Source organism: Mytilus galloprovincialis, chromosome 14 (genome assembly GCF_965363235.1).
Source record: "Mytilus galloprovincialis chromosome 14, xbMytGall1.hap1.1, whole genome shotgun sequence".
Classification (NCBI taxonomy): domain Eukaryota; kingdom Metazoa; phylum Mollusca; class Bivalvia; order Mytilida; family Mytilidae; genus Mytilus; species Mytilus galloprovincialis.
In genome coordinates, this window is record NC_134851.1 from 22,084,200 (window position 1) to 22,107,247 (window position 23,048).

At 31.7% G+C, this 23,048-nt stretch overlaps 2 protein-coding genes across 2 annotated transcripts; both read left to right on the forward strand.

Moving 5' to 3' along the window:
* The first annotated feature begins 642 nt into the window (after positions 1-642).
* Positions 643-21,226, forward strand: LOC143059504 (uncharacterized). The gene is made up of 16 exons (XM_076233013.1): positions 643-698; positions 2,480-2,635; positions 3,842-4,250; positions 5,932-7,322; positions 9,418-9,520; positions 10,388-10,494; positions 11,090-11,166; positions 11,761-11,872; positions 12,661-12,814; positions 14,118-14,484; positions 15,933-16,133; positions 17,579-17,976; positions 18,136-18,300; positions 18,879-19,093; positions 20,043-20,107; positions 21,054-21,226. Exons 2-16 carry the CDS (start codon positions 2,571-2,573, stop codon positions 21,224-21,226), a joined length of 4,002 nt encoding a protein of 1,333 aa, XP_076089128.1. The 5' UTR covers positions 643-698; positions 2,480-2,570.
* Positions 21,222-22,049, forward strand: LOC143059505 (uncharacterized). Its single transcript, XM_076233015.1, has one exon. The coding sequence runs from the start codon at positions 21,342-21,344 to the stop codon at positions 22,047-22,049; it is 708 nt and encodes a 235-aa protein (XP_076089130.1). The 5' UTR covers positions 21,222-21,341.
* Positions 22,050-23,048: the final 999 nt, after the last annotated feature.

Sequence of the window (23,048 nt, forward strand, 5' to 3'; positions counted from 1 at the left end):
AATAGCACTATAACATCAGCAGAACAAAGTGTATAAATCAGTAAAAAATGGTTTGCTCATAAGATTAGCACAAGCAAAAAGAACAACTAAAATAATAGCAAATTCAGTTTACGTAAACAGCATGAAATATCTGTGAATATTACATTTCTCCCTCAAAGAGGTGCGGCTAGTGAAACAGCTGTATTTACAAAGTGCAACCTTTGTTCAGCGATTCATTGAAAATTTCTTCTAATGTTTTAGTTAAGTAAGCAAGGATCAAGTTACATTCAGTTGAAATTAATTGAAATTGTATACTTATATATAAGTAGGTTTCTAAAAGGACAATTTGTCTATGCAGGTTTCATTTTAAGGTACAATCTAACAACAAATTGAAATCTTCTCCAGTCTTATAATTCGAATATGCAAATAAAATAAACAGATACTCATATATATGTATATAGTGAAAGCCACATGACAGTATTGTTTCTACGTAAAAATGATTAAGTAACGATTTAACTTTTATAATTAATTCATTGTTGCAAACAAGGGTTAAAAGTTCGCTAATTACGTAGAAAGAAAAAAAAAAAATAATCAGCATATTATAGACACAAGGTAACTAAGCATTCAGCTGTCCCATTCCTGGACTATTATCATTGTGTGATTTTATATTGTTGCTAACACTTTGGCAACATTTAATGGAAGATCGTTATAATTTAATTGTAAGTACAGAATTGAAATAATTTAATTGATCATATATATAAGGTTTTGGAAAATCTCTATATCCTTGAAGGGAAAGCTCATATGCACTACTATAGTTTTCCATGGTTAAACTATATGGTTGTGTGGTGCACTTTAAAACTTTATATGTACCGAACTTCTAAGAATTTAAACTTATACTAAAATTCTATACTACCCCTACCTTTGAATTTAATAAGTGAGGGACGTCTGACAGAAATACAGATTTGGCGAAAATTCATAAACTTACAATTAAAATATCCTTGACTTATTAACTGATGTATATTTGATTGCATAAATTTCAGAAAATGAAGGATAGAGTAATATTTCAAAAAGAATAAACAGGTTGTCGTAATCATAAAACAAATATTGAGCAACAAGAAATTATTCTAAATGAAAATTAACATTTGTTTAAGAATATGAAATATGTAGCAACTATATTTTATTTGTAACAAAAATGATCGTACACATGTAAGGAAAAACTAGCAGATTAGAATAAATAATAGGTTATCTTTTATTCGAAGACCACTTGAACTATAGTTAGCGACCAGAGCGACTCCGACGTATTGTTTTTTTTTTAAATGTTATATATGTTAAAGCCGTAACAAAGCGACTAAAAAAGGAGATCGACTATTGGATACATTGTTTTTATAATTGTTAAATCAGATAATCGCGAGAGCATCAAAGAGTGTAAAATGAGGTGTTGCCACAAAAGATAGGGGTACACGTGTTAAGAGAGTAAACTGCGTCAGCACAAATCCACAGCTAGCATGTTTGCTAATAAGGGGGACCGTCAATTAAAAAATCAAATATCTCGAAAGAAGCTCCATAACGTATCAATATTTTAGCTTATTTTGTTCCTAAACTAAAACTCTTCCAACTTGTAGAAACAATTTTTAAATTCTTAATTGTTTAATACCGCCGCAGAACTTCCTAAACGACAAGTAGAAGCATTATTAAGTCAAGCTCGGTCGGTCTTTCATTTTAATTAACTGTAATTGAAATCCATATCGTATTTGTAATAAACTAAGTACAATTATAAAAACTATCTGTTATGCATGTTCGTTACATTGTTATATGATTAATATATTCTTACTTATTGTATTACTTATTAATCAAAATGACAATCGAAAACTATTCAAACAAATATTTGTAATATTTCATACGAAATTTCGATTGTATTGATTGCATGTTTATAAGGGTCAACACAATGCCCTTTGTCAAATATCATTCTAGATTGTGTACATGTAAGTCTTGTTTTACAACATTTACGTATTAATTTTTATTGATGATACCCTGTAATCAAAAACTCGACATACACTATGAAATTTATATGAATAGGTGTCAGAAGATGTGGTATGAGTGCCATTGAGAGTACTCTCCATTTAAGTCACAATTTGTAAAAGTAAATCATCATAGGTCAAAGTAGGGGCTTCAATACAGAGCATTAACTGACACTGAATAGTAAGCCAAAACGGCCCCCAAAGGTGAATAGTATAAAACCATTCAAACAGAAAAACCAACGATTTAATCGACATTAAGTATATATAAAACAGGAAGACAACAAAGCGAGAAACACTGATAACAAACGACCACCACTTTACATCAGGTTCCTGAAATATTTAATGATGATACTTACATTAAAAAAGTACATACATGTATAGAAGGAAAGGTGTGATGAAAGTGTAAAAGAACGGTATATTTTTAGATGATAGTTCCAAAAGCTTGAAGAATTTTCTCATGTATTTATTCATGATCTTTGCAGGTCGCTTTTTCTACTATTGTAACATCAATGTGAAAATTGACAACATACACAATGTGCGTATGGTTTTCAGTATTTATACGATTTTGACATCATGTCCAACATGGCAGAACCAACAGCAGGAACTTCAAATAAAAGCAACAAAGAGACATCAAATAAGTAAGTTTAAATACATATCTTCAATCTGTATTACATTTACTACCTTTCATATCTTTAGCCTCGTTTTTAATCAATGTAAACATGACGAGATAATAAAATACTGATGCATTTTTTTCTTTTCTGACGATAATCAAAACTAGAAATATAGATATGTTATTCCTTTTTTTTTTGTAATTGCTGTCAGCAATAACAAAAAAAGATTAATAAAGAATCAGATCTCTATATTGTTATTGTTAACTTTTTTTGTCAATTAACTAAACACCGTTTTCACTGAAAAGAATTTGTTTTACTTCTAAACTGAATTGATGACAATGAATACCATTTGAAGAAATAGGAAGCATAAAACATGTACATTGTGTATATCGTGTATGTTCCTTGTTTGATATTCTGTTTAGCGATGATCCTTTTTGTCTATTTAGCTGCCAATGTAGGTTTCAACTTTATTTTTGGAATAGCGACGAAAGTAAAGAAAAGCATACGTATTAGTACGCATCACCTGAAATAAATGAAATCAGTTTCCTTTGTACATGAATTAGCTATCTAGAAACCCAAATCAATCTTTCTGCAGTTGGTATTGGTATGATTTCTTATCAGTTTACACGGGACATATTTTATCGCCTCTTTTAGTGATGGCTTTTTTGTCAAAGCTTAATGAATTAATGTATCGCTTTTTCTTTGTTTCTGACGGTCTATGTTTGTGAACCGTCTGACATGTTTGCACTGCTAGTTATATAGGTATAATAAACTCATCATAGATACCAGGATTAAAATTTTATATTTTCGCCAGACGCGCTTTTTGTCTCCAAAAGTCTCATCAGTGACGCTCGAAGATGTGATATGCGTGTCAATAAGACAACACTCGATCCACGTCACATTTTGTAAAAGTAAACTATTAAAGGTCAAAGTACGGTCTTTAACGCGTAGCCTTGGCTCACACCGAACAGCAAGCTATGAAGGGCCTCAAAATACTACTGTGCAAACATTCACACAGGTCAACCAATGTCTGATCTATATTAAAGATGAGAAACGAGAATTACGTATGAACCACATCAACAAACAACAACCACTGACCAACCAAAATTCAGTGCGGTATAATACACTATGTATATATTAGTATTGTAAAAATCTGGTCATTATTTATTAACTTGTTATGCACCAAAACATAACTTGTATATTTGGTATTCAAATGTCATTTGATATTTGCAGAGATGCCGAAAGTACCGAAGAACAGAATAATTCGAAACTAACGGGATCTGTATGCCCACAAGCAGAGAAGATTTTGAAAGTTGCCTTTGCAATTTTTCTGTTTTTCCTGACTTTTGCAAGTGGATTCATAGGAAGGATAACATTGCATATACTTATATGGCATATCAATCCACCAAAAGAATCCGGTGTCTCAACTATAAATACTCTTGGAGGAATACTGGAACCAAACTGCGCATGTATCAACGGAACACCATGCATAGGAACTACTCATAATACTGCTGTTGACGAATCGTGGATCTGGGCACTGTTCCTGGTTGTAATTGCACCATATTGTTTGACGTTTATGTCTACCTTTTCTAGAATCTGCTTCAAATCAAATAAAGAATTAGACTGGAGGGTACTCATGGTAGTAAGTAAATTAGAGGAAGTAGTGTATCGGTGATTTTTTCATAATTTTGTCAAACATACAAATCAGAATAAAAAAAAAAACAAAAAAAACAACAGCAATTGAAAGTATTTTAACATTAGATGAGACTAATTGTTTTTGAGAAAGATAAAACAAAATATAGATAAACACTAGATATACGGAAAAACAGGTACACGCTGATTTCAAAAACATATGGTTCATGTGTACATTTATTTGAAGTATAGGAATTTATTAATTACTAATGATTGCAAAATTAAAATACAATGTTATATGATAAATGTTTTACCAGAACAAATTATGGTTATTAGAGAGTTTTCTGTGAAATGTGTGACCACATTTGGCTCTTTCGGTTTACTACCGATATCGTTAGATAGCTCACATTTACGCTGATAATATAAATGCGGTATACTTTCTCTGAACAGACATTCGCTTTTCTAGTCTTACATATATGTGTCACTTCATGACTACTGAATCACGATTCTGTAAAAATAATGTTGTATTTAAATTTTCAAAAAGTATATTTGATACGTTTGGAGGACATGTTTTTCAACAGACTGTCGGCATTCCAATGGGAACAAATTGTGCCCCTCTTCTTGCCGACTTGTTTCTTTATTATTATGAGGCTGACCTTTTACCGGAACTTATATAATAAAGATAAGAAGTTAGAAACATCCTTTAACTCTACTTTTTGCTATATAGATGATGCTCTTTCACTAAATAATTCAAAATTTGATAACTATGTTCAACGCATCTATCCTATCGAACTAGAGATAAAGGATACTACAGATACAGTTAAGTCGGCCTAATATCTTGACTAACATCTAGAAATTGACAATGTTGGTCGGTTGAAAACAAAACTTTACGACAAAAGAGATGATTTCAGCTTTCCAATTGTGAACTTTCCATTTCTAAGTAGCAACATTCCAGCAGCACGGGGTATATATCTCCCAATTGATAAGATATTCCTGTGTTTGTATTTCCTATCATGATGTCCTTGATAGAGGGTTGCTGCTCACAAGGAAGCTATTAAAGCAAGAGTTCCAAATGATGAAGTTGAAATCATTACTTCGTAAATTTTATGGAGGCCATCACGAGTTGGTTGATCGTTATGGAATAACCGTTTGACAAATGATATCGGATATATTCCTTACGTCGTAACTACAAACTCCTTTCCTTTCATGAATGTGACCTACCGAATTAGACTATTTACCGGATTTGTAATCACATAAGCAACACGACGGGTGCCTCATGTGGAGCAGGATCTGCTTACCCTTTCGGAGCACCTGAGATCACCCCTAGTTTTTGGTGGGATTCGTGTTATTTATTCTTTAGTTTTCTATGTTGTGTCATGTGTACTATTGTTTGTCTGTTTGTCTTTTTCATTTTTAGCCATGGCGTCTTCAGTTTATTTTCGATTTTTGAGTTTGACTGTCTCTTTGGTATCTTTCGTTCTTCTTTTAAATGACTTCCTCTTTTCAAAATGTCACTTTCAGTTGGTATCTTTCAAGGTCATATGTCTATCAAACTTTTACCGAATCATCAAATTTTCAGCTTTGTCGTATTTATGGAGCACTTCCGTGTTTGGTGGGGTACGTGTATTACTTTGCTTTGTTGTGTTTTGCTCACTGCAGTTGCATTAATTCTACTATGTTCTGAATTTTAGCTAATCGGTATTGAAACCCTTCATTCAGTTGGTCTCTCCATAATGGGATTTCTTGTGTTACCTGCATTTGATCCAGCTTCTGCGTCAGTCGTTTATTTGGCAGTTTGTGGGATATTGCCGATATTAGATCTCATTGATAAGATGGTCATTCAACTAAAGCGAAAATCATCTAAAACATTGAATCAACAGACTTCAAAAGGAACGAATTCAGAATCAAATTGTCAAAATCCTTCAGATAAAACGAAAGAACAACCATCACAAGAAACAGATAGTAAGGCAGCGGATACAACGAAAACGAATGAACAGACTACAAATGGCACCAGTTCAGAATCAAATCGTCAAAATCCTTCAGATAAAACGGAAGAACAAACATCATACGGAACGGATAAAGAGGCAACAGATACAACGAAAAGGAATGAACAGACTACAAATGGCACCAGTTCAGAATCAAAACGTCAAAATCCTTCAGATGAAACGAAAAACCAGCCATCATCTAGAACGGAAAATGAGACAATCCGTCAACAGACTACAGCCGGGAATAACCTGAAAAATGAAAATAAAACCGGTGAAATTTCAAGGGAAGGAACTGCAAGTAAAGAAGATAATTCCCATTCTGCATTTATTATATGTAATGAAACATCAAAGTTGTCCTTTGCATTACCATTCGCAGGTTTAATACTGCATGTTGCAGGCATTATACTTATAATGATTTACATTAACATTGGGACAATGATTGCTTTATTTTTGCTTTCAGTATTACTTATTTCAATTAAATACTGGGAAAACTTTATATCAATGGGGACACACGAATCAAAATTTGCTTGCCGCTTGAAACGAGAACTACATACAAGAAGAACTAAGACATCATGTATATTAAGTTTTTGGAAAATACTTATTACGTTTTGTGCAGTCATCGTGGTATTTGTCAGTAGGGGAAGCGATTCAATGGCCACATTGAAAGCCTTATTTAACAATGGAACAACGATAATGAATACCGTCTTTGGGGAACAACAATTTGGATTTAATCCGGTTTGTCAAACGAATGTGCCATTTTTAACGGCTTTTATTTGTATCATGTGTAACTATCTTTGTTATAAAGCATCGAAAACCGTATGTGTTATCAACTGCCAACGATTTTGCTTCAGTCTACCGATAGTCATGTTACTTCCTGTGGTTACTATTGTAATGGGAGGCCTGATGAATCAACCGGACGTGTTAAAACTAGATTCATGTGATCTACTATTTTCTGATTGGTGTATCATAGATAGCAGTCGATTATCTAAAAATTGTTCGGAATTACTTGCAGCATTTATTCTGCTGTTTTTATCTATTCTTTTCATTACAAGACATATCTGGAAAACAAATGGAAGAAAAAATGGAGAAACTGCAAGGTAAATATTTTTCAGAGCTTGTAAATTTGTAACTTTAATAAACACTGAAAACCAGTAAAAGTCTGAAATGGCCTTTATCTGTACTTGATTGTACTGATTTTTACTCGACCAGTCTGAATTGGTCTTAAATTTACTTGATACTACTCGACTGTAGTCTGAACCATGCTTAATAGTCTGAACTTGTACTGTAACATTTTATGCGAGTCTGAACCATGCTTGACCTAGTCTGAACCATACGCGACCTAGAGTGAACCATACTCGACCTAGTCTGAACCAAACTCGACCAAGTCTTCACCAACTTAGACCCATTCTTTGTATCCATCAACTGAATTTTATCAATTTAGAAAATGTTTAAAAAAAAAAATGAGATTTGAACAAAAAGTTGAAATTAAAAAATGTATTGAATATAGTATTGAAATTAAAATTTCACAATAATCAATCATAATATAACTTCAACACTTACATAGTATATCAACTTTAAAATATAGATAAAACAAGATGATCAAATAATCTCAAAAAATTAATTTCGACTAATATTTTCAATGTTATTCAAAAATTTTAAGTGTTTCAGAAGTATTTTATGGTAACTGGACTATTTTCACTATTAACCTAAGCCTATTATGTATTTTTGTGTCAAATTAAAGACATGGCATACAAAAAGCACTTTAATATGGTTTAATCACTTCCGAATCGGTACATGTGTGTTTTACAGGTAAAAAGAAAGCCCTGTTTTCTTAAACTCGTGTATTACTTATCTAGTATATTTGAAAGGCCTTGTTATTTAAGTTAAACAGGACGTTGCAATTTTGAATAAATGTTATTTAGAATTTAATACCTCTGACCAGGTTTGATCTTATCAATGAGTTTGCCCCAAGCAGAGGTAATACTTTATACTTCACCACTAATCAGAAGAACAATTTTATTAATTTCTGTAATTCTATCGCTTTTTGATATAAATTTATAAATATAATATAAAAATTATAATAGATATATTTCTTATATTAAAGGTTAAACAATTCAATGATTTTGTTGGCTGTTTTTATATATGGCAGTTAAAAAAAACTTATTTTAACAGTTAAAAGAAGTAGAGGTTATTTGGTTCAGTATGGTTCAGACTGGTCGAGTATTGTTCAGACCTTTGGTTTAGTATGGTTAGGACTGGAAAAATAGGTCGAGTACAGATCGAGAATGGGTTAAGACTGTTTCAGACTGGTCGAGTAATAGTTCAGACTATTTTCAATGGCAAAGATAAGGGTCAAGTACGATTCAGTACAATCGAGTATGGTTCAAACTGGGGGCGAGTAATTTCAAGTACAAGTCAGACCAATTCAGACTGGTCGAGTAAAAATCAGTACAGTCGAGTACAGCATGTACAGATATAGGCCATTTCAGACTTTTACTGGTTTGTAGTGAAATGTCATTATTTGACTTCTACGTTATGATTTCTGGTTACTTTTGTAAAGTTTAATACTAGTAGTTGGTATGTTTTTCCACGTTGTAGCTTCATTTAATCATTCGAACTATATCTGTCAAAGCGTAAAATAGGTATCTGGTACTTTTGTGATGAAAGTTTGTTCACAATGATACAGATTGGTATGTGTTAGCATTGTAGTGCAATTATACACTTATGACAATAACATAATAAAAGCATCATATTTCATAACTTGAAGCGATCTTATTGTGAATCAACCATTTGTAATAAAGCAAAAAGGAAAACGGACAATCTTTTTTTCTAATAGGCCTACGTCAAATGCATCTACAGATTAAATGTAGAGTTTACTTTGAAAACAGTTTGTCTTGATTAGATATATGATTCTTATTTTTTTTTTTATATTTTAGACTCTCTATTTGTTGTACATACATTTACATTCAGTTGACAAAACTTGACTAACCACACAATTTCAAATTGTAAAATGTATGTTTGGACATTTGATTTGACTGATCTTTGAAAATCCATGTCGAATTTATTTGTCATTTTTCTAGAAAACATAATTCAATTACATATCTTTCCAAATCATAAACATCATTCCCATTATGATGACATCGTCAGAGCATACTTTGGTAAATATACAAACCATCTTTATCCTTTTCCCAGGATATTCGTTTCACCATTTTACTGTGGAATATTTACTGAGTTATCATTGTTACTGAATCGGAGGAGAGATGATGATGAATATGACATTGTTCACCGAGAGAAGGTGTGTTCTAATATATACTTAGCCTTTAGATATAGTTCATACACAAAATAAATTTAGTTAATTTTGTGATATGTTTTATTTTCGTATTGAATAAAATAAATGTATGATTATCAACTTCTCCACCAGAGACAAAATGGAATATACGTTTACCCCTACAGGTCACCGTACGGCCTTCAACAATGAATAAATCTATACTACATTTTGTGTGTAATACAAACATATTCCCAGAACACGTTTATCAGTACACTAATCCTAATAAAATTAAAGAACAATATCATTTAACACAAAAATAAGTTTATTCAATTGTTTGTATCCTGTTCGGTCATTTGTATGCAAAAGATGTCCATTTCTGTATAATATTTTCCGCATTCCTAGTTTAATTAGCAAAGTCAAAGAATAAAAACAAAATGTCAAGCTTTGCACAATATATTTGAATGTTAACCAAATCAATATGAATTTTAATTAAATACTGTCAACGAGACGGTTCGTGATTGAGAAAGGAAAATTGAATTAAGACTTCATAATCTATCAAATGACAAAAGTCGAAGTGTTAAAAAGGGAGTAAGGCATTTATAAACAGTGAATTAGTTTGTCAGTGAATAGCAATATACAATAATAGCATGAATGGAGCATGCGATTTTCAAACATACAATGTTGTTTTTGGTTCATACAAAATTGAACTCGATATCATTATTTGTTTATACATGTAACTTATATCAAATGACAACAATGGTAGATTACTATATCAAATTCATTGTTTTTTTTTTACGTCAAATGTGTTTGTATTTTCAATATTGAATTCGTCTTATCACTTTTATCACTTTTAACAATTTAATTTCACTAGAATAACATTTGTTCTTACTACAGAAATCAAGTCAAGATCCAAAGAAAAGGAGAATGCTCTATGCCTGTTGTGCTACACTGTGGCATGAAACTGCGACTGAAATGAGACAGTTGGTAACATCTATTTTAAGGTAACGAACTTCATTTTACTGTCAAACCCTCCCGGTTCAGCGTAACAATTGCGGTTTTAGAGACTTTAGGTGTAAATAAATGTACCAGAAATGTACAGATAAACTGATCAACGTTTTATATATATACAGATCACTAATGCATATTGATATTTTGTATTCCGTCATTCTCAGATTACGTACAGATTGGTCTTTTTACATTTTGTGAAATATGATTTTAAAATGTACGAAAAAACACATGTCAATTATTTCAGATAGTCTTTTTTTCTTATTGAATACAGGCAATAGTAGAATACCGCTGTTCAAAAGTCTTAAATCGATAAAGAAAAAAACAAATCTAGGTTCCAAACTAAAACATGTAAAACTTAGGGAAACACATCAATTATAAAAGGAAAACATAGGAAAAATAGAAACACTGACGCGCAAGCAAACCAATCGCAAACTGTTGAACATACATACAAATAGTCTATTTGATATGAACTGCTATACGAATTATACTTTTAAAACCCTTTACTAATGCTTAGAATAAGGTTCTATAATTCATGACTTCTATTTTTATATTAAAACATTTGATCAAAAGTCGTATGTGTTAAATTAGGTTAGACATGCGACAAAGTATAAACAAATTCATTGAAGAAGACTTAAAGGAAGATGTCGAGACATTTGATTTAGAAGGTACTGTTTATTAGATTGTACTTTTTTAAATTAAAAGACTACATCAAGACAAAACAAAAATAAAACGTCAAGGTAAAAAATCCAACAACGATAAAGCACTTATATTAAAGTGTTTGAAATAATTCGTGATAGAACGCTTCTATGATTTATTCCACAAAATGAAAGACAATTAGATATGTCATCTAGTAAGAAAAGACAACTACTTGTATACAGCTCATGAGTTGGGAAAACATACAAAAAAGTCAGAGATATATTTTAGAGAGCTTAAACTACTTCTTGGGTAGAAAGTAATATGAACACAGAAGAAAAGACCAAATGGAATAATTTGGTCTGACGAAGGCTGACTCATTTGGTCGTTATTATCAGAACAGCATATACATTTAAAAAAAGACTAAATATAGTACCAATCCTGGAGTTGTAGCAACCAATGAAATTTTGTCTGTAGACTAATCTCAACCTATGAATAGACATTTTTGTTTCAAAAAACCACATACTTATCTGTACAAATCTGACCAATTAATTAAAAAGACGTGATTATGGAAGAATGTGGGAATAAAATATGGCTATACAATATAACAAAATTTGAATTTTCAGCACATGTATTTTTTGATGATGCATTTGAACCCACAACGGACACACACAGTCAAAGAAGAGAAATGAATATACATGTTAAAACCTTCATACGAGAATTGAGTTTTGCTACCTGGTAAGTTCACTTAAAAGAACCTAATTGATTAAAATGCTTATTAAATTAAATCTAAATTTCAATGCTTTTAAGATGGAATAATCAGGTTTCACAGCTATACATTTTAGATAATAATGGAAGGTTATATACATACGATTTTCATAATAGAGAAAAGCAAGATACATAATGAACATTGAGCAATCAGTATGAAGGAACGCGACAAGGTTATTAAAACACATCGTATAGACAAAATATAAAAGTTAACCAAAAACGATCGTTTGATTTTTTTTTTATTTCTGTATGAGATAGATCAGGATTTACTGCATATTTTAACCCTTGTAGTTTTGCGTTTAAATGTCGCTAAGAGTTTCATATCGTTGACATCAGTGTGCAAAACTGATGTCATGGTCTTCCGTCATTCTACTTCTAAAACGTATTTATTGAATCGAATTTTGAAACTACAAATGAACAGTCTTATTTGAATCTAATGAGATAAACATTTCAGGAGAGGGTTAGCGCTATAAAACAAGGTTTAATCCACCATTTTCTGCATTTGAAAATGCCTGTACTAAGTCAAGAATATGACAGTTCTTGCCCATTAGTCTTTGATGTGTTTTGTTATTTGATTTTGCCATGTGATTAAGGACTTTCCGATCGGATTTCCCTCTAAGTTCAGTATTTTTGTGATTTTACTTTTTAGTTTAAGAAAGACGAGTTTTTAAATATATTATATCGTCTTTCATTGATATCTTTTATTATGTAACAATTCCTCCGTATTTAATCTTTACATGCATTGTTTTTTGAATCAGGGACTTTTATGAAAAACAAATTGAATTACCAGACGGCGGTATGCTTAAAACTCCTTATGGTGCTAGAATTGAATGGACACTTCCTGGAGAGAATAGAATGTTCATTCATTTAAAAGACAAGACAAAAGTTCGAAACAAGAAGCGCTGGAGTCAGGTATATTAGACCATGATATTTATATTTTTATAAATTATTTTCCTCCAACAATAATCTGTAATTAATATAAAGAACATACTTTTGTATAACAGTCATGACAGTTTTGATGTTTATTTTATATTTTGGGTTTTGACAGAAGATATCGAAAATAAAAATGTGTGACATTATGTAAACATGATACGCATGATTCATTAAAGTAATTGACAGTAATTCAATCCATTTTTTTATTCTAAAGAAAAAGACAGTTAATCTAGCAAAATTATTGTCTGACAAAGTGTCGATGAAAATCAGATAATCTTTAACGGGCATAAAATGAAGTTTAGATTATAGCATTTTCGTTGCACACAGTTATTTTAGAATACACTATTTTGTTATGCAAATAGATTACATAACAAGAATGTTGTATCTATGATGAGTTTATTTACTTGATCCATAAACTTTCCTTCCAACTTCTAGTAACACGATTTTTTTATGACCATTTGTTTTTGATTTAAAAGATATTTTATATATTTTAGCTCTATACTAAGATATTATAACGGCTTTTGTTTACATTGAACTAACAATTCTATTTATTACAAAACTTCTAATATGACGTTTTCAAACTCTTAGATTAAACACCTCTGTTAAAAATAATGTATTCATATGTAAGCTAATTATCCGTGGCATGCTTTGTTTGGCCCTACGCATTTTTCATATGATTTCTAAAAATGATAAACCTGTCTTTAGAATGTAAAGATCGTATTGGGAAATGCACGAATGGAAAACTGAAAATCTTCAAAACATAAATTGATTAATAAACAATGATAAATACCTACTTAAATGAAATGAAGATAGTCAAATAGACTCATTTAAATCTAGTTTGTTATTGCATATCGATTAAGAGTGTACTTTTTTAATTGTCCATGGTATTTACGTCAATGTCAATAGAGTGTTCAATTTCCGGAACAGCGAAAATTACCCTTTTCATAGAGCTCTTCGATCAAATAGAAATTTTTTGTCCTTTTAGAAAAGACATAATTCATTTGGGCATGAAAATTTTGATTTTCTGCTGGTTGCTCCCTTAAGCTTATATTCCCTCCAACGTTGTCGTTTTGTGGGAAAGTTTCTTTTAGCATAAATGGCCATCTTGTGGTAAAACCATGATAAGTTGAACCCTCATGCTTTAAAATCTCAAAATATGTCCAACTAATTAGGTTTTGAAAACGATCATCAATTTAAAAGGAGTCATTCCAGGTTAAAGTTTAGAAGAGAAGTGTCACTTGTGTTACTAGGCATTACAGAAAAATGTATTTATATAATTTAGGTTATGTATATGCTGTACATTTTAAAATGGAAAATACCACAGATTCTAAATCCCGAAAAAGGCTACAACAGTTCAAAAACCAAAAGCAAGAAAGAAAGGTTACATAAAAAGAAAGAAAAGTTAGATAAAAAGAAAGAGAAGTTAGAAAAAAAGAGCGAGTTAGAAAAAACGGAATTGTTAGAAAAGAAGAAGATAAAAAAGTTAGAGAAGAAGAAACAAATCCAGGAAATAGCTGAAAATACTTTCCTACTAGCTCTCGATGGAGATGTTGACTTCGAACCAGAGGCTGTACTAAGTTTAATGAGACGAATGGAAAAGAACAATAAAGTAGGGGCAGCATGTGGCAGAATTCATCCCATTGGGAATGGTATGTTATAGACAAGTTGTAGAAATTAAAAAAAAAACTTAACGCACCTACATTACTAACGACTAAATTAATTCAAATATCACTGAAAAAGAGAAAATGTAAAAATTCAGATTTATTTTGCAGAAATCTAATTATACTATTTTCTTACGCCATGTTGATAATATAATTATTTATCAAAGGTACCAGGATTATTATCTAATACGCCAGCCACTCGTTTCGACTACATACGACTCATCAGTGACGCTCAGAACAAAACACCATGATTTAACACTTTCATTTAAAATTGTTTCCAAGGGTGTATCAATTGAGTTTATCAAACTCCTCAACTGTGCATCATTTTAGATTTCGTCTCACCACTTTTTTTTGGGGATTATTTATATACTTGTTTTCCTTTCAGATTAGAAAAAATAAATGTAGTAATTGTGTACAAGTGTTTCCTACTTAGGAATATTTAAATGATTATATAGCCTTTTTATTGAAATTTGCAGTCTTCTTCTTTATCGGCATACTAATTGGTATAGATCATACACAGGTAAATTTCGTTCACATCAACTTCAAGTGAATTAAAATTCATGTGAATCTCACGTGAACTTCACATGAATTTCACTTCAAACTAGCTTATGCTTGAAACGCACGTAAGATCAGTTCATGTGAGTTTCGTGTGAGTTTCATGTGAAAATTATTTGAATTTCACCTTAAAATCACATAAAAAAATCATATGTAATTCACGTGAATTTGTGAAATAACATTATTCGAATAATTTTTAAAATCTGATTAAAATCATGAAAAGTATCTAATTTTTTTTTTGGGTAAAAGTTCATGTGAAATTCGTTTGAGATGAATTTTACGTGAAATTGTTCACGTGAATTTCTTGAGAGATTCATGTGAAATTCATGTGAACAAATTTTGAATGTGTAGGTGATTACATGACTATAAGTCATTAAAGACTAAGACATATGACGAATTAAAAGAGAAGAACAGCCTGATCTTCCACAAATTTCAGAGCTAAATTTTCCTTTAGTTGTGGAATGAGATCTGACATAATGTAAAAGTATAAAATTGGTGTACATGTACAGCATGGTTTATTGCACATCATTACAATAATTAATTGTGTTGTTAGTTGGTTTCTGCTGTGTGGCGTTTAAAAGTTAGGATATTTTCAAAACCCAAAACTGACCGAAGTTCGATAACTGTTACGAATAGGACAGAAATTCCAGAGAAAATGACGACAAATATTTCAACTGAGTATGCAAATGTCCTGTCAAGCATTCTACTAGTACTTTTATCGAAATGAATGTGTTTACTGCTGTCTTGGAGACTATTGATATTACAACGACAGTAGCTTTTACGCCGATAAATAACTTTAAAGAAAAGGAACGAATTTGTCATTTTAATTACATTATTTATCCCAAAAACTTGATTAAGGACTTATCATGTTTTATTAACAGGTCCTATGGTTTGGTATCAACAGTTTGAGTATGCTATAAGTCATTGGCTTCAGAAAGCAACTGAACACGTGATTGGTTGTGTGTTATGTAGTCCTGGTTGTTTCAGTTTGTTTCGTGGTTCAGCAATATTACAACACGAAGTTCTGGAGACATATACCTCAGTTGCACAAGAAGCTAGACAGTGTTTGCAGTATGATCAAGGTAAGAATCTTAAGCACAATGTCTTGAAATAAGAATATTATATTATAAAATGTCACGTCAATGAATATGGCTTAATGAAACGCTTTCAATACCAGATCGGCATAATTAAGACGTTTTTTTAGAAATAACTTTGTTGATTTAAAATGTAAATGTGATTTTTTTCATTTTTCAATTTTTTAATCACCTAATTTTTCTTTTCTTAAGTTTGTAGTTAATGAAGGGTTGCCTTTGTTGTAGTCCAGTGTTTTATTGTTTCGTTGTTTTCCTCATGAATTAAGTTGATGTGTTTCCCTCGGATTTAGAAATACCTGTACCAATATGGCCATTGTTATATTATTGTTCGTTTCTGTGTGCGTTACATTTTAACGTTGCGTCGTTTGTTTTCTCTTATTTTTGGGTGTAAATTCACATTGCGATAAGACGTGTCACGGTACTTGTCTATCCCAAATTCATATATTTGGTTTTGATGTTATATTTGTTATTCTCGTGGGATTTTGTCTGATGCTTGGTCCGTTTCTGTGTTTTGAACCGCGGTATATACTACTGTTGCCTTTATTTAGTTTGTTTAAGGTTTTGTGTTTCTTAATGAAATTTTGACGTTGAACAGCGGTTTATTACAGTTGCCTTTGTTTACTTTCATATGAGCAGTCGACTGTCATGAAAATCATTTTTGGGGTAAAAAATTGAAAATTATCCGGCATGTAAAGTTTACCACATAAGATGTAAACAGCTCTACATCATGCAGATGTATTTAAATGCCTTTTTTTGGTTTTAAAAATATCGTACCAGTTCTAGAAACACATGTTTCGCACACTGACATATGTATCAAATATCTTTATTATGATAAAATGCAATGCAAACAAATATATTATAAACCGGCAAAGTAATGCAATACATATATTTGTAAAACAAACTCTCACATATCAATTTTTATTTTTATATATAGTAATCAGATAGATAATTACGATAGAGAATATAAATAAGAAATGTTTCAAAGAGACAATAATCCGACAAAAGTGTAAAGAAAAACTACCGAAAGCCACTTCTTGGTCTTTAACACAGCGAGATAGCCCCGGAGGCTTCAGATGGCCCTTACACAACATTTAGTTATAGCTCAGTGACGAGGGAAGCCATACTAATCTCTTTAATCAAAACAACATACAAGACTTAAAAAAACCTCTCATACCCACGCAAAGCTAACAAAGGTAAGAGGTTCTTGATTTGGGACAGGCGCCAAAATGCGGCAGCTGAGCATGTTTAGTTAGATATCAACACTCTCCCTATACATGCACCTCCAGCCAATGTAGAGTAAAAAAATTCACAACAATACGCACAGTAAATCGCAGCTTAAAGGAAGTTAGAGTCCAATGTCAGAATAGGTAACAACAGAAACTAAGCAAAAAATTTTTGTTGTACATAACACTTGATCTCAACTTTTTTCACAGGCGAAGATCGATGGTTATGCACGCTTCTTCTTCAAAAAGGATGGAAAATTGAATATTGTGCTGAATCTGATTCGCATACATTTGCTCCCGAATCGTTCAATGAATTTTACACCCAACGTAGACGTTGGACACCATCAACTATGGCCAACATTTTAGAAATTATTCAAGACTGGAAAAATGTAACAAAAAACAATGAAAATATATCCTTTCTATACATTGTGTATCAATTCATTTTGTTTGTTTCCACAATACTAACACCAGGAACAATATTCATGATTATATTGGGAGCGTTAATTGTTGGATTCGAGACCATTCCGCCATGGTTGGCACTTATATTAAACCTGATTCCAGTAATAGTGTTTATATTGATGTGTCTGTATACCTCAACTGAACGCCAGGTATGTATATATATATAAAGTAAAATCACAAAAAATACTGAACTCCGAGGAAAATTCAATACGTTCTCAATTTAATCATTTAAAATTGTACTTAATGTTTTTTCACAGATTTACGAGATTAATCTTACTTCTATGTATTACTACCTTAATATTTTTCAGTTGCAAATGGCCGCCGTTTTATCTTGCATATACGTGATTGTAATGGTTGTTGTTATGATCGGAGTTGTGCGAGACGCCATACTTGAGGGCTTGTGCTCAACGACAACCATTTTTATCATTTTTGTGGCTGGAGTGTTTGTCATATCAGCTATTCTTCACCCAAAGGTAAATGCTTGGAGATATCTTGTTTAAAATATGTGTTGTTACAATTGAGCCATGTACATGGTTTGATGGAACTAATCAAAGAACATTACATGTATACTTTATGTAAAAATAACTGATACATGATGGACTTTCTACCAGGAAAGATATACCAAACAAATAATTAATAATATATAAATGCTTCTGTTTGTAATAGCCTTTATATATACTAGAGTCAATAAAATACGAGTTCAAATGGTGCTCAAACTTTGTTTAAAAAAACTCACCAAAGATACTGGGCTATAATTATAAACGCCAGACGCGCATATCGTCTACATAAAAAAAATCCTCAGTGATGCTCTAATCAAATATATTGTTTAACACTCACCAGTGACGCTCGAATGAAAGAGTAAACAAAAAATGTTTTTTATTGTAATTTTGTAAATGAACATTAAAGAATGGTATTGGTACACTGAACCTTGTTATCGTTAAATGTAGTTTAAACAAAGTTCATTTTTATTTTATTGTTGCCCATTTTTGTTCTGTATTCGACTATATAGTTTTTCAATAACTGCAAAGCTTTTTGTATGAAATCGTTGTAGGAGATCCTATGCATACTTCCTGGAGTACTATATTTTTTGGCCATACCTTCAATGTCTATGTTGATGTTTCTGTTTTCAATTGGTAATCTTCATGTCACGTCATGGGGAACACGAGACACCGAAACGAAAAAGAAGTCGGACGATAAAGGAAACACAGATCAGATAAAAGATAAACAGGACGCTGGATATCTTTGTTCGTTTGGAAAGCTTGTATGGTTGGTGATTAAAAAAAATAATTTCGTGTCATTTCTTTCTTTTTTCCATATGATTAACATTAATATACAAATAAGTAGATGTAGTATAAGACAAACTATCCAAAATATTTCAATTTAATTGGATGCAAGCAACTATAGGCTACCGTACAATGAGAAAAGTCAGCTATAAAAGTAGAAAATCGAAGAAAAAAAACTTACGGTCTAATATGGATCGGTATAATGTATAACAAAACGATTTATGAAAAACAAATGTGGCACACATTAAACAACGACAACGACTGAATAACCGGCTCTTAATTGAGGAGAGACACAAAATAATGAAAACAACATGTAAAATAAATGTCATGCGTTCGAAGCGCTTTTCTCGATTTACATTTCACAAGAATAATAAACGCCGAATATTTGAAGTCCACGGATTTATAAGAAACGTATCAATTGAAAGTATATGACAAAAATGAACCTAAAAATATCTGAATTCATCAAGGCCAATTTTTACTGAGTGAGTTGAAACCTTAGTTTTTTTTAATAATCTATGTGTTTATAAACGAACATTTTAGAAGGGATTGTAACATGTATAAATCGCATCAGAACCGAAGTACTGACTTCTAAGCTGCTGATACCCTCGAGGACTGACAGTTCACTAGCTTGGGTATCGACTAAGGGGCGGAATTAAACATAATAAGTGTAAGCGCTCAACTGTTCAAAAACCTGGGACAATGATGTTACACTACAACATAAGAATAAAATGTAGTAATGATCAGGTGATTTTTTTTTTAATTCACTAGGCACTTGACATTGACAAATCTAAAATATCATATTTTCTGTTCAATCATTAATGAAAGTTTTGTCAAACAGTTTTGATTCATATTTTACGGTCCACTTAACATAGCAAATGATAGTGCGAGTGGAACATCTGTGTACTATGGACACATTCTTGTTTATTTTACAGTTGTGCGATATCCAATTCGAAAGATAGCACCAACGATGAACGTACAAATGAAGAACAACCACAAAGTATGTACATGCAATATAAACAGTACTTAATTAATGGCTTCTATTATTATATCAAATTTCTGTGCATTATATACAGTTACTGTAGTTATGCGGTTTTAACTCATTATTTTTGTTTTTCAGTTTTGTAGTCGCTTAAAAGTTTTAAATTGCGTTATTTCATCAAACTGTACACTCACTAGAAAACAAGAGGCTCTCGAGAGCCTGTATCGCTCACCTGACTACTTGGGTTTTTGAAATCATATAAACAAAGATATAATTTGACTACAAACTAACATCACTTGGCCAGCCACCTCATAAAAAAAGAAATATTCATGCTATGTTTGGTTTCATTCAATTCAGTGGTTCTCTTGAAGAAGACTTTTGTCTGCATTTCCCATAGGGTCCTCCTTCCCCCTGCTGGTGGGCATCATGGGTGTTGGATCGGCGAAACAGTAACAACACTTTGTTTGCATCTCATAAGGAACAGTCATGCTATGTTTGGTTTCATTCCATTCAGTGGTTCTCTAAAAGAAGACATTTGTATGTATTACCCATAGGTTCCTATGTTAATCTAAGTCCCCCGCATGGATATTGAGCACGTGTTTAACATGTACAATCAGATAATAGTTTATTTCAGTAACAAATTCAAGCGTATTGCGATCACCTGATTTTACGAGGAGGTTCAAGCTAAGGTAACTTTGCATACGGAAAATATGCAGGCAGTCAAAAAAAAGTAAACTTCTTCTAAATCATGTAAATGTGGAAAAACTAAAGAATTTTCTTCAGAAAAAAAGTATATGTATATACGTTTAATTAATAATGAAAACTATCGATTTTGTTATAAAAAATATATGCATTTTTAAATTGATGTTTCTAAAACTAAGACGACTTATAAAACTGTTCCAAATAAAACTATGAAACTGCCTATAAAAACATTATGTAATCGTTTATCATTTATTTCTTTTAGCGCCAAAAGTGGATGACACTAATAAAAAATCAAGTTTAAATAACGGAATGCACGGGAGGACGAACATGGAAGACACCTTTGATTATATTGTCGATGAAAATGTACCCAATATCAGCGAAAAGGAAACCACATTTTGGGAAAAAAAAGATAGAGCAATATTTGAAGCCACATAATGAGGAGGACAAGTTTACAAATGAACAAGAGAAAAAACTTAAACACGAATTAGTTGAATTAAGGAATACCGTCTGTCTATTTGTTTATCTTTCCAATGCCGTTCTTGTAACAGTCATGTTTGGATTAACACAAGTCAATGCGTTCAAAAGCTCATTAACGGCTGGGTTTGAATGTGGCGGAGAAAACATTTCGATCGTTCCCATAGCAATATTATTCAGTGCTGTATTTGGATTTCTTCTTCTAATACAGTTCTCATGTATGCTGTACCATAGATTTTCTACTCTCGTTCATATCACTGCCAATACTGATTTACGTAGTACAGAAGATGAACATATTGCTGAAATAATGAATAACATTATTAAACATGCTATACAACGAAGTAGGAATAGAACGAAAGATGTATCAGACAAGTGTAGACAAGTTTTGGACGGGAATAGATCTGTTCTAGAGGCAAAAAATACACCGTGTAATAATTTTAGACAATTAATAATAAAAAATAAAGATAAGTTAAAAAACTTCATTACCATCAATGAATCAAGTAATTTACAAGATGGGTCAATAGATAATAAGGTTAAAGCAAAATGGCAACGATTTGTCAAGAAACTAAATGGTGAACAAAATGGTAAAACAAATGAAAAGTCAGAATCAACATTTGCAGATGTTGTCAATAAGGCAATGCAAAAGGAAAAGGAAAAGGCGAAAGAGGTAGAGAAACGGTCTTCAACTGCGGAACCAAAGACAAACCAAGTGTGTCCCGTGTCAACGAATGATTCATCGGAACCGACTTGTAATGGCGCAGTTAACATTGACAGCAATGTTTGAACATGGTATACTCAAATGATTTTTTTAACTAAGAAAAACGTAGAACTCTTTTTATTATAATCCATCGTTTATGTGATTTTATTTTGTTACTTTTTAATAATTTTAATATTCAACACGCATGACTAGATGGCAGATGACGTTTTGTTGGGTTTACTTTATTAATGTCAGGTAACGGACTCGCTGATCATCATCTCAAATACTATCATGTATTTGTCTAACTAACAAGATTAGTTGAAACGGTATTATAAATGAGTGTGTTTTTATTTTTTATTTTTTGTTATGTATTTGAGTTTAATGTTTATAATGTAATAAAATGAGTGTTTTGATACTATTTATCGTTATCAGAAATGGGGAGATATTTGTTTAATCATTTTTGTTTACAAATAAAAGTTTCTCACATTGCATAGCATTGATAGCAGCTAATTGGCTGCCGTAGTGAGTAACTGCATATGATCAGAACTGGTAAAACATTTTTTTTTTAAAGATTCACAGTTTTTTTAACTGAACAGCTATTTTGTTAAAGCAGAACTGCGTTGTAAACACGCATACGGTTGATACATTGCTTTAAATCTATTTGTCTCATATCATCAGTAGCCGTTTGAATACAATATAATGAAACAATATTAAAACAAGATGATGTGGTATGATTTTTAAAATTTTGAGATCAGACAACAAGTGAATCGACTAGAGCATCCCCGCAAACTTGAAGAATGCATAAGGTATCTCTTTACTGCAGCTAGCTGTAAGCGGGTAAATGTTCCTTAAAATTAGAGAATACTGGAGAGAAATTCATTAACCTCATCTTACATATTACATTTTATTGGGGAATTCTAAAAGAAGAATTAAAATGGTTGCTCAAAACAGCACTAATGTGTTTCTCTTCCATAGAAGAATCGTTTATTGTCTCCCATTTCAAGTCTAGGAAGTCAAGGAAAGCGTTTGAGATATTCATCTTAGTGTTTTAGTCAGTTAAGTCGTTTAATGTTTTCATGTTTCAAG

What these genes read in the sequence shown, in the direction of transcription:
- LOC143059505 (XM_076233015.1), top strand. Translation starts at nt 21,342, where the DNA reads ATGTTTGGATTAACACAAGTCAATGCGTTCAAAAGCTCATTAACGGCT.
- LOC143059504 (XM_076233013.1), top strand. Translation starts at nt 2,571, where the DNA reads ATGTCCAACATGGCAGAACCAACAGCAGGAACTTCAAATAAAAGCAAC. An exon ending in ACTGGAGGGTACTCATGGTA is followed by an intron (nt 4,251 to 5,931) that starts GTAAGTAAATTA and finishes TCTGAATTTTAG; the next exon opens with CTAATCGGTATTGAAACCCT. An exon ending in AAAAATGGAGAAACTGCAAG is followed by an intron (nt 7,323 to 9,417) that starts GTAAATATTTTT and finishes TCCTTTTCCCAG; the next exon opens with GATATTCGTTTCACCATTTT.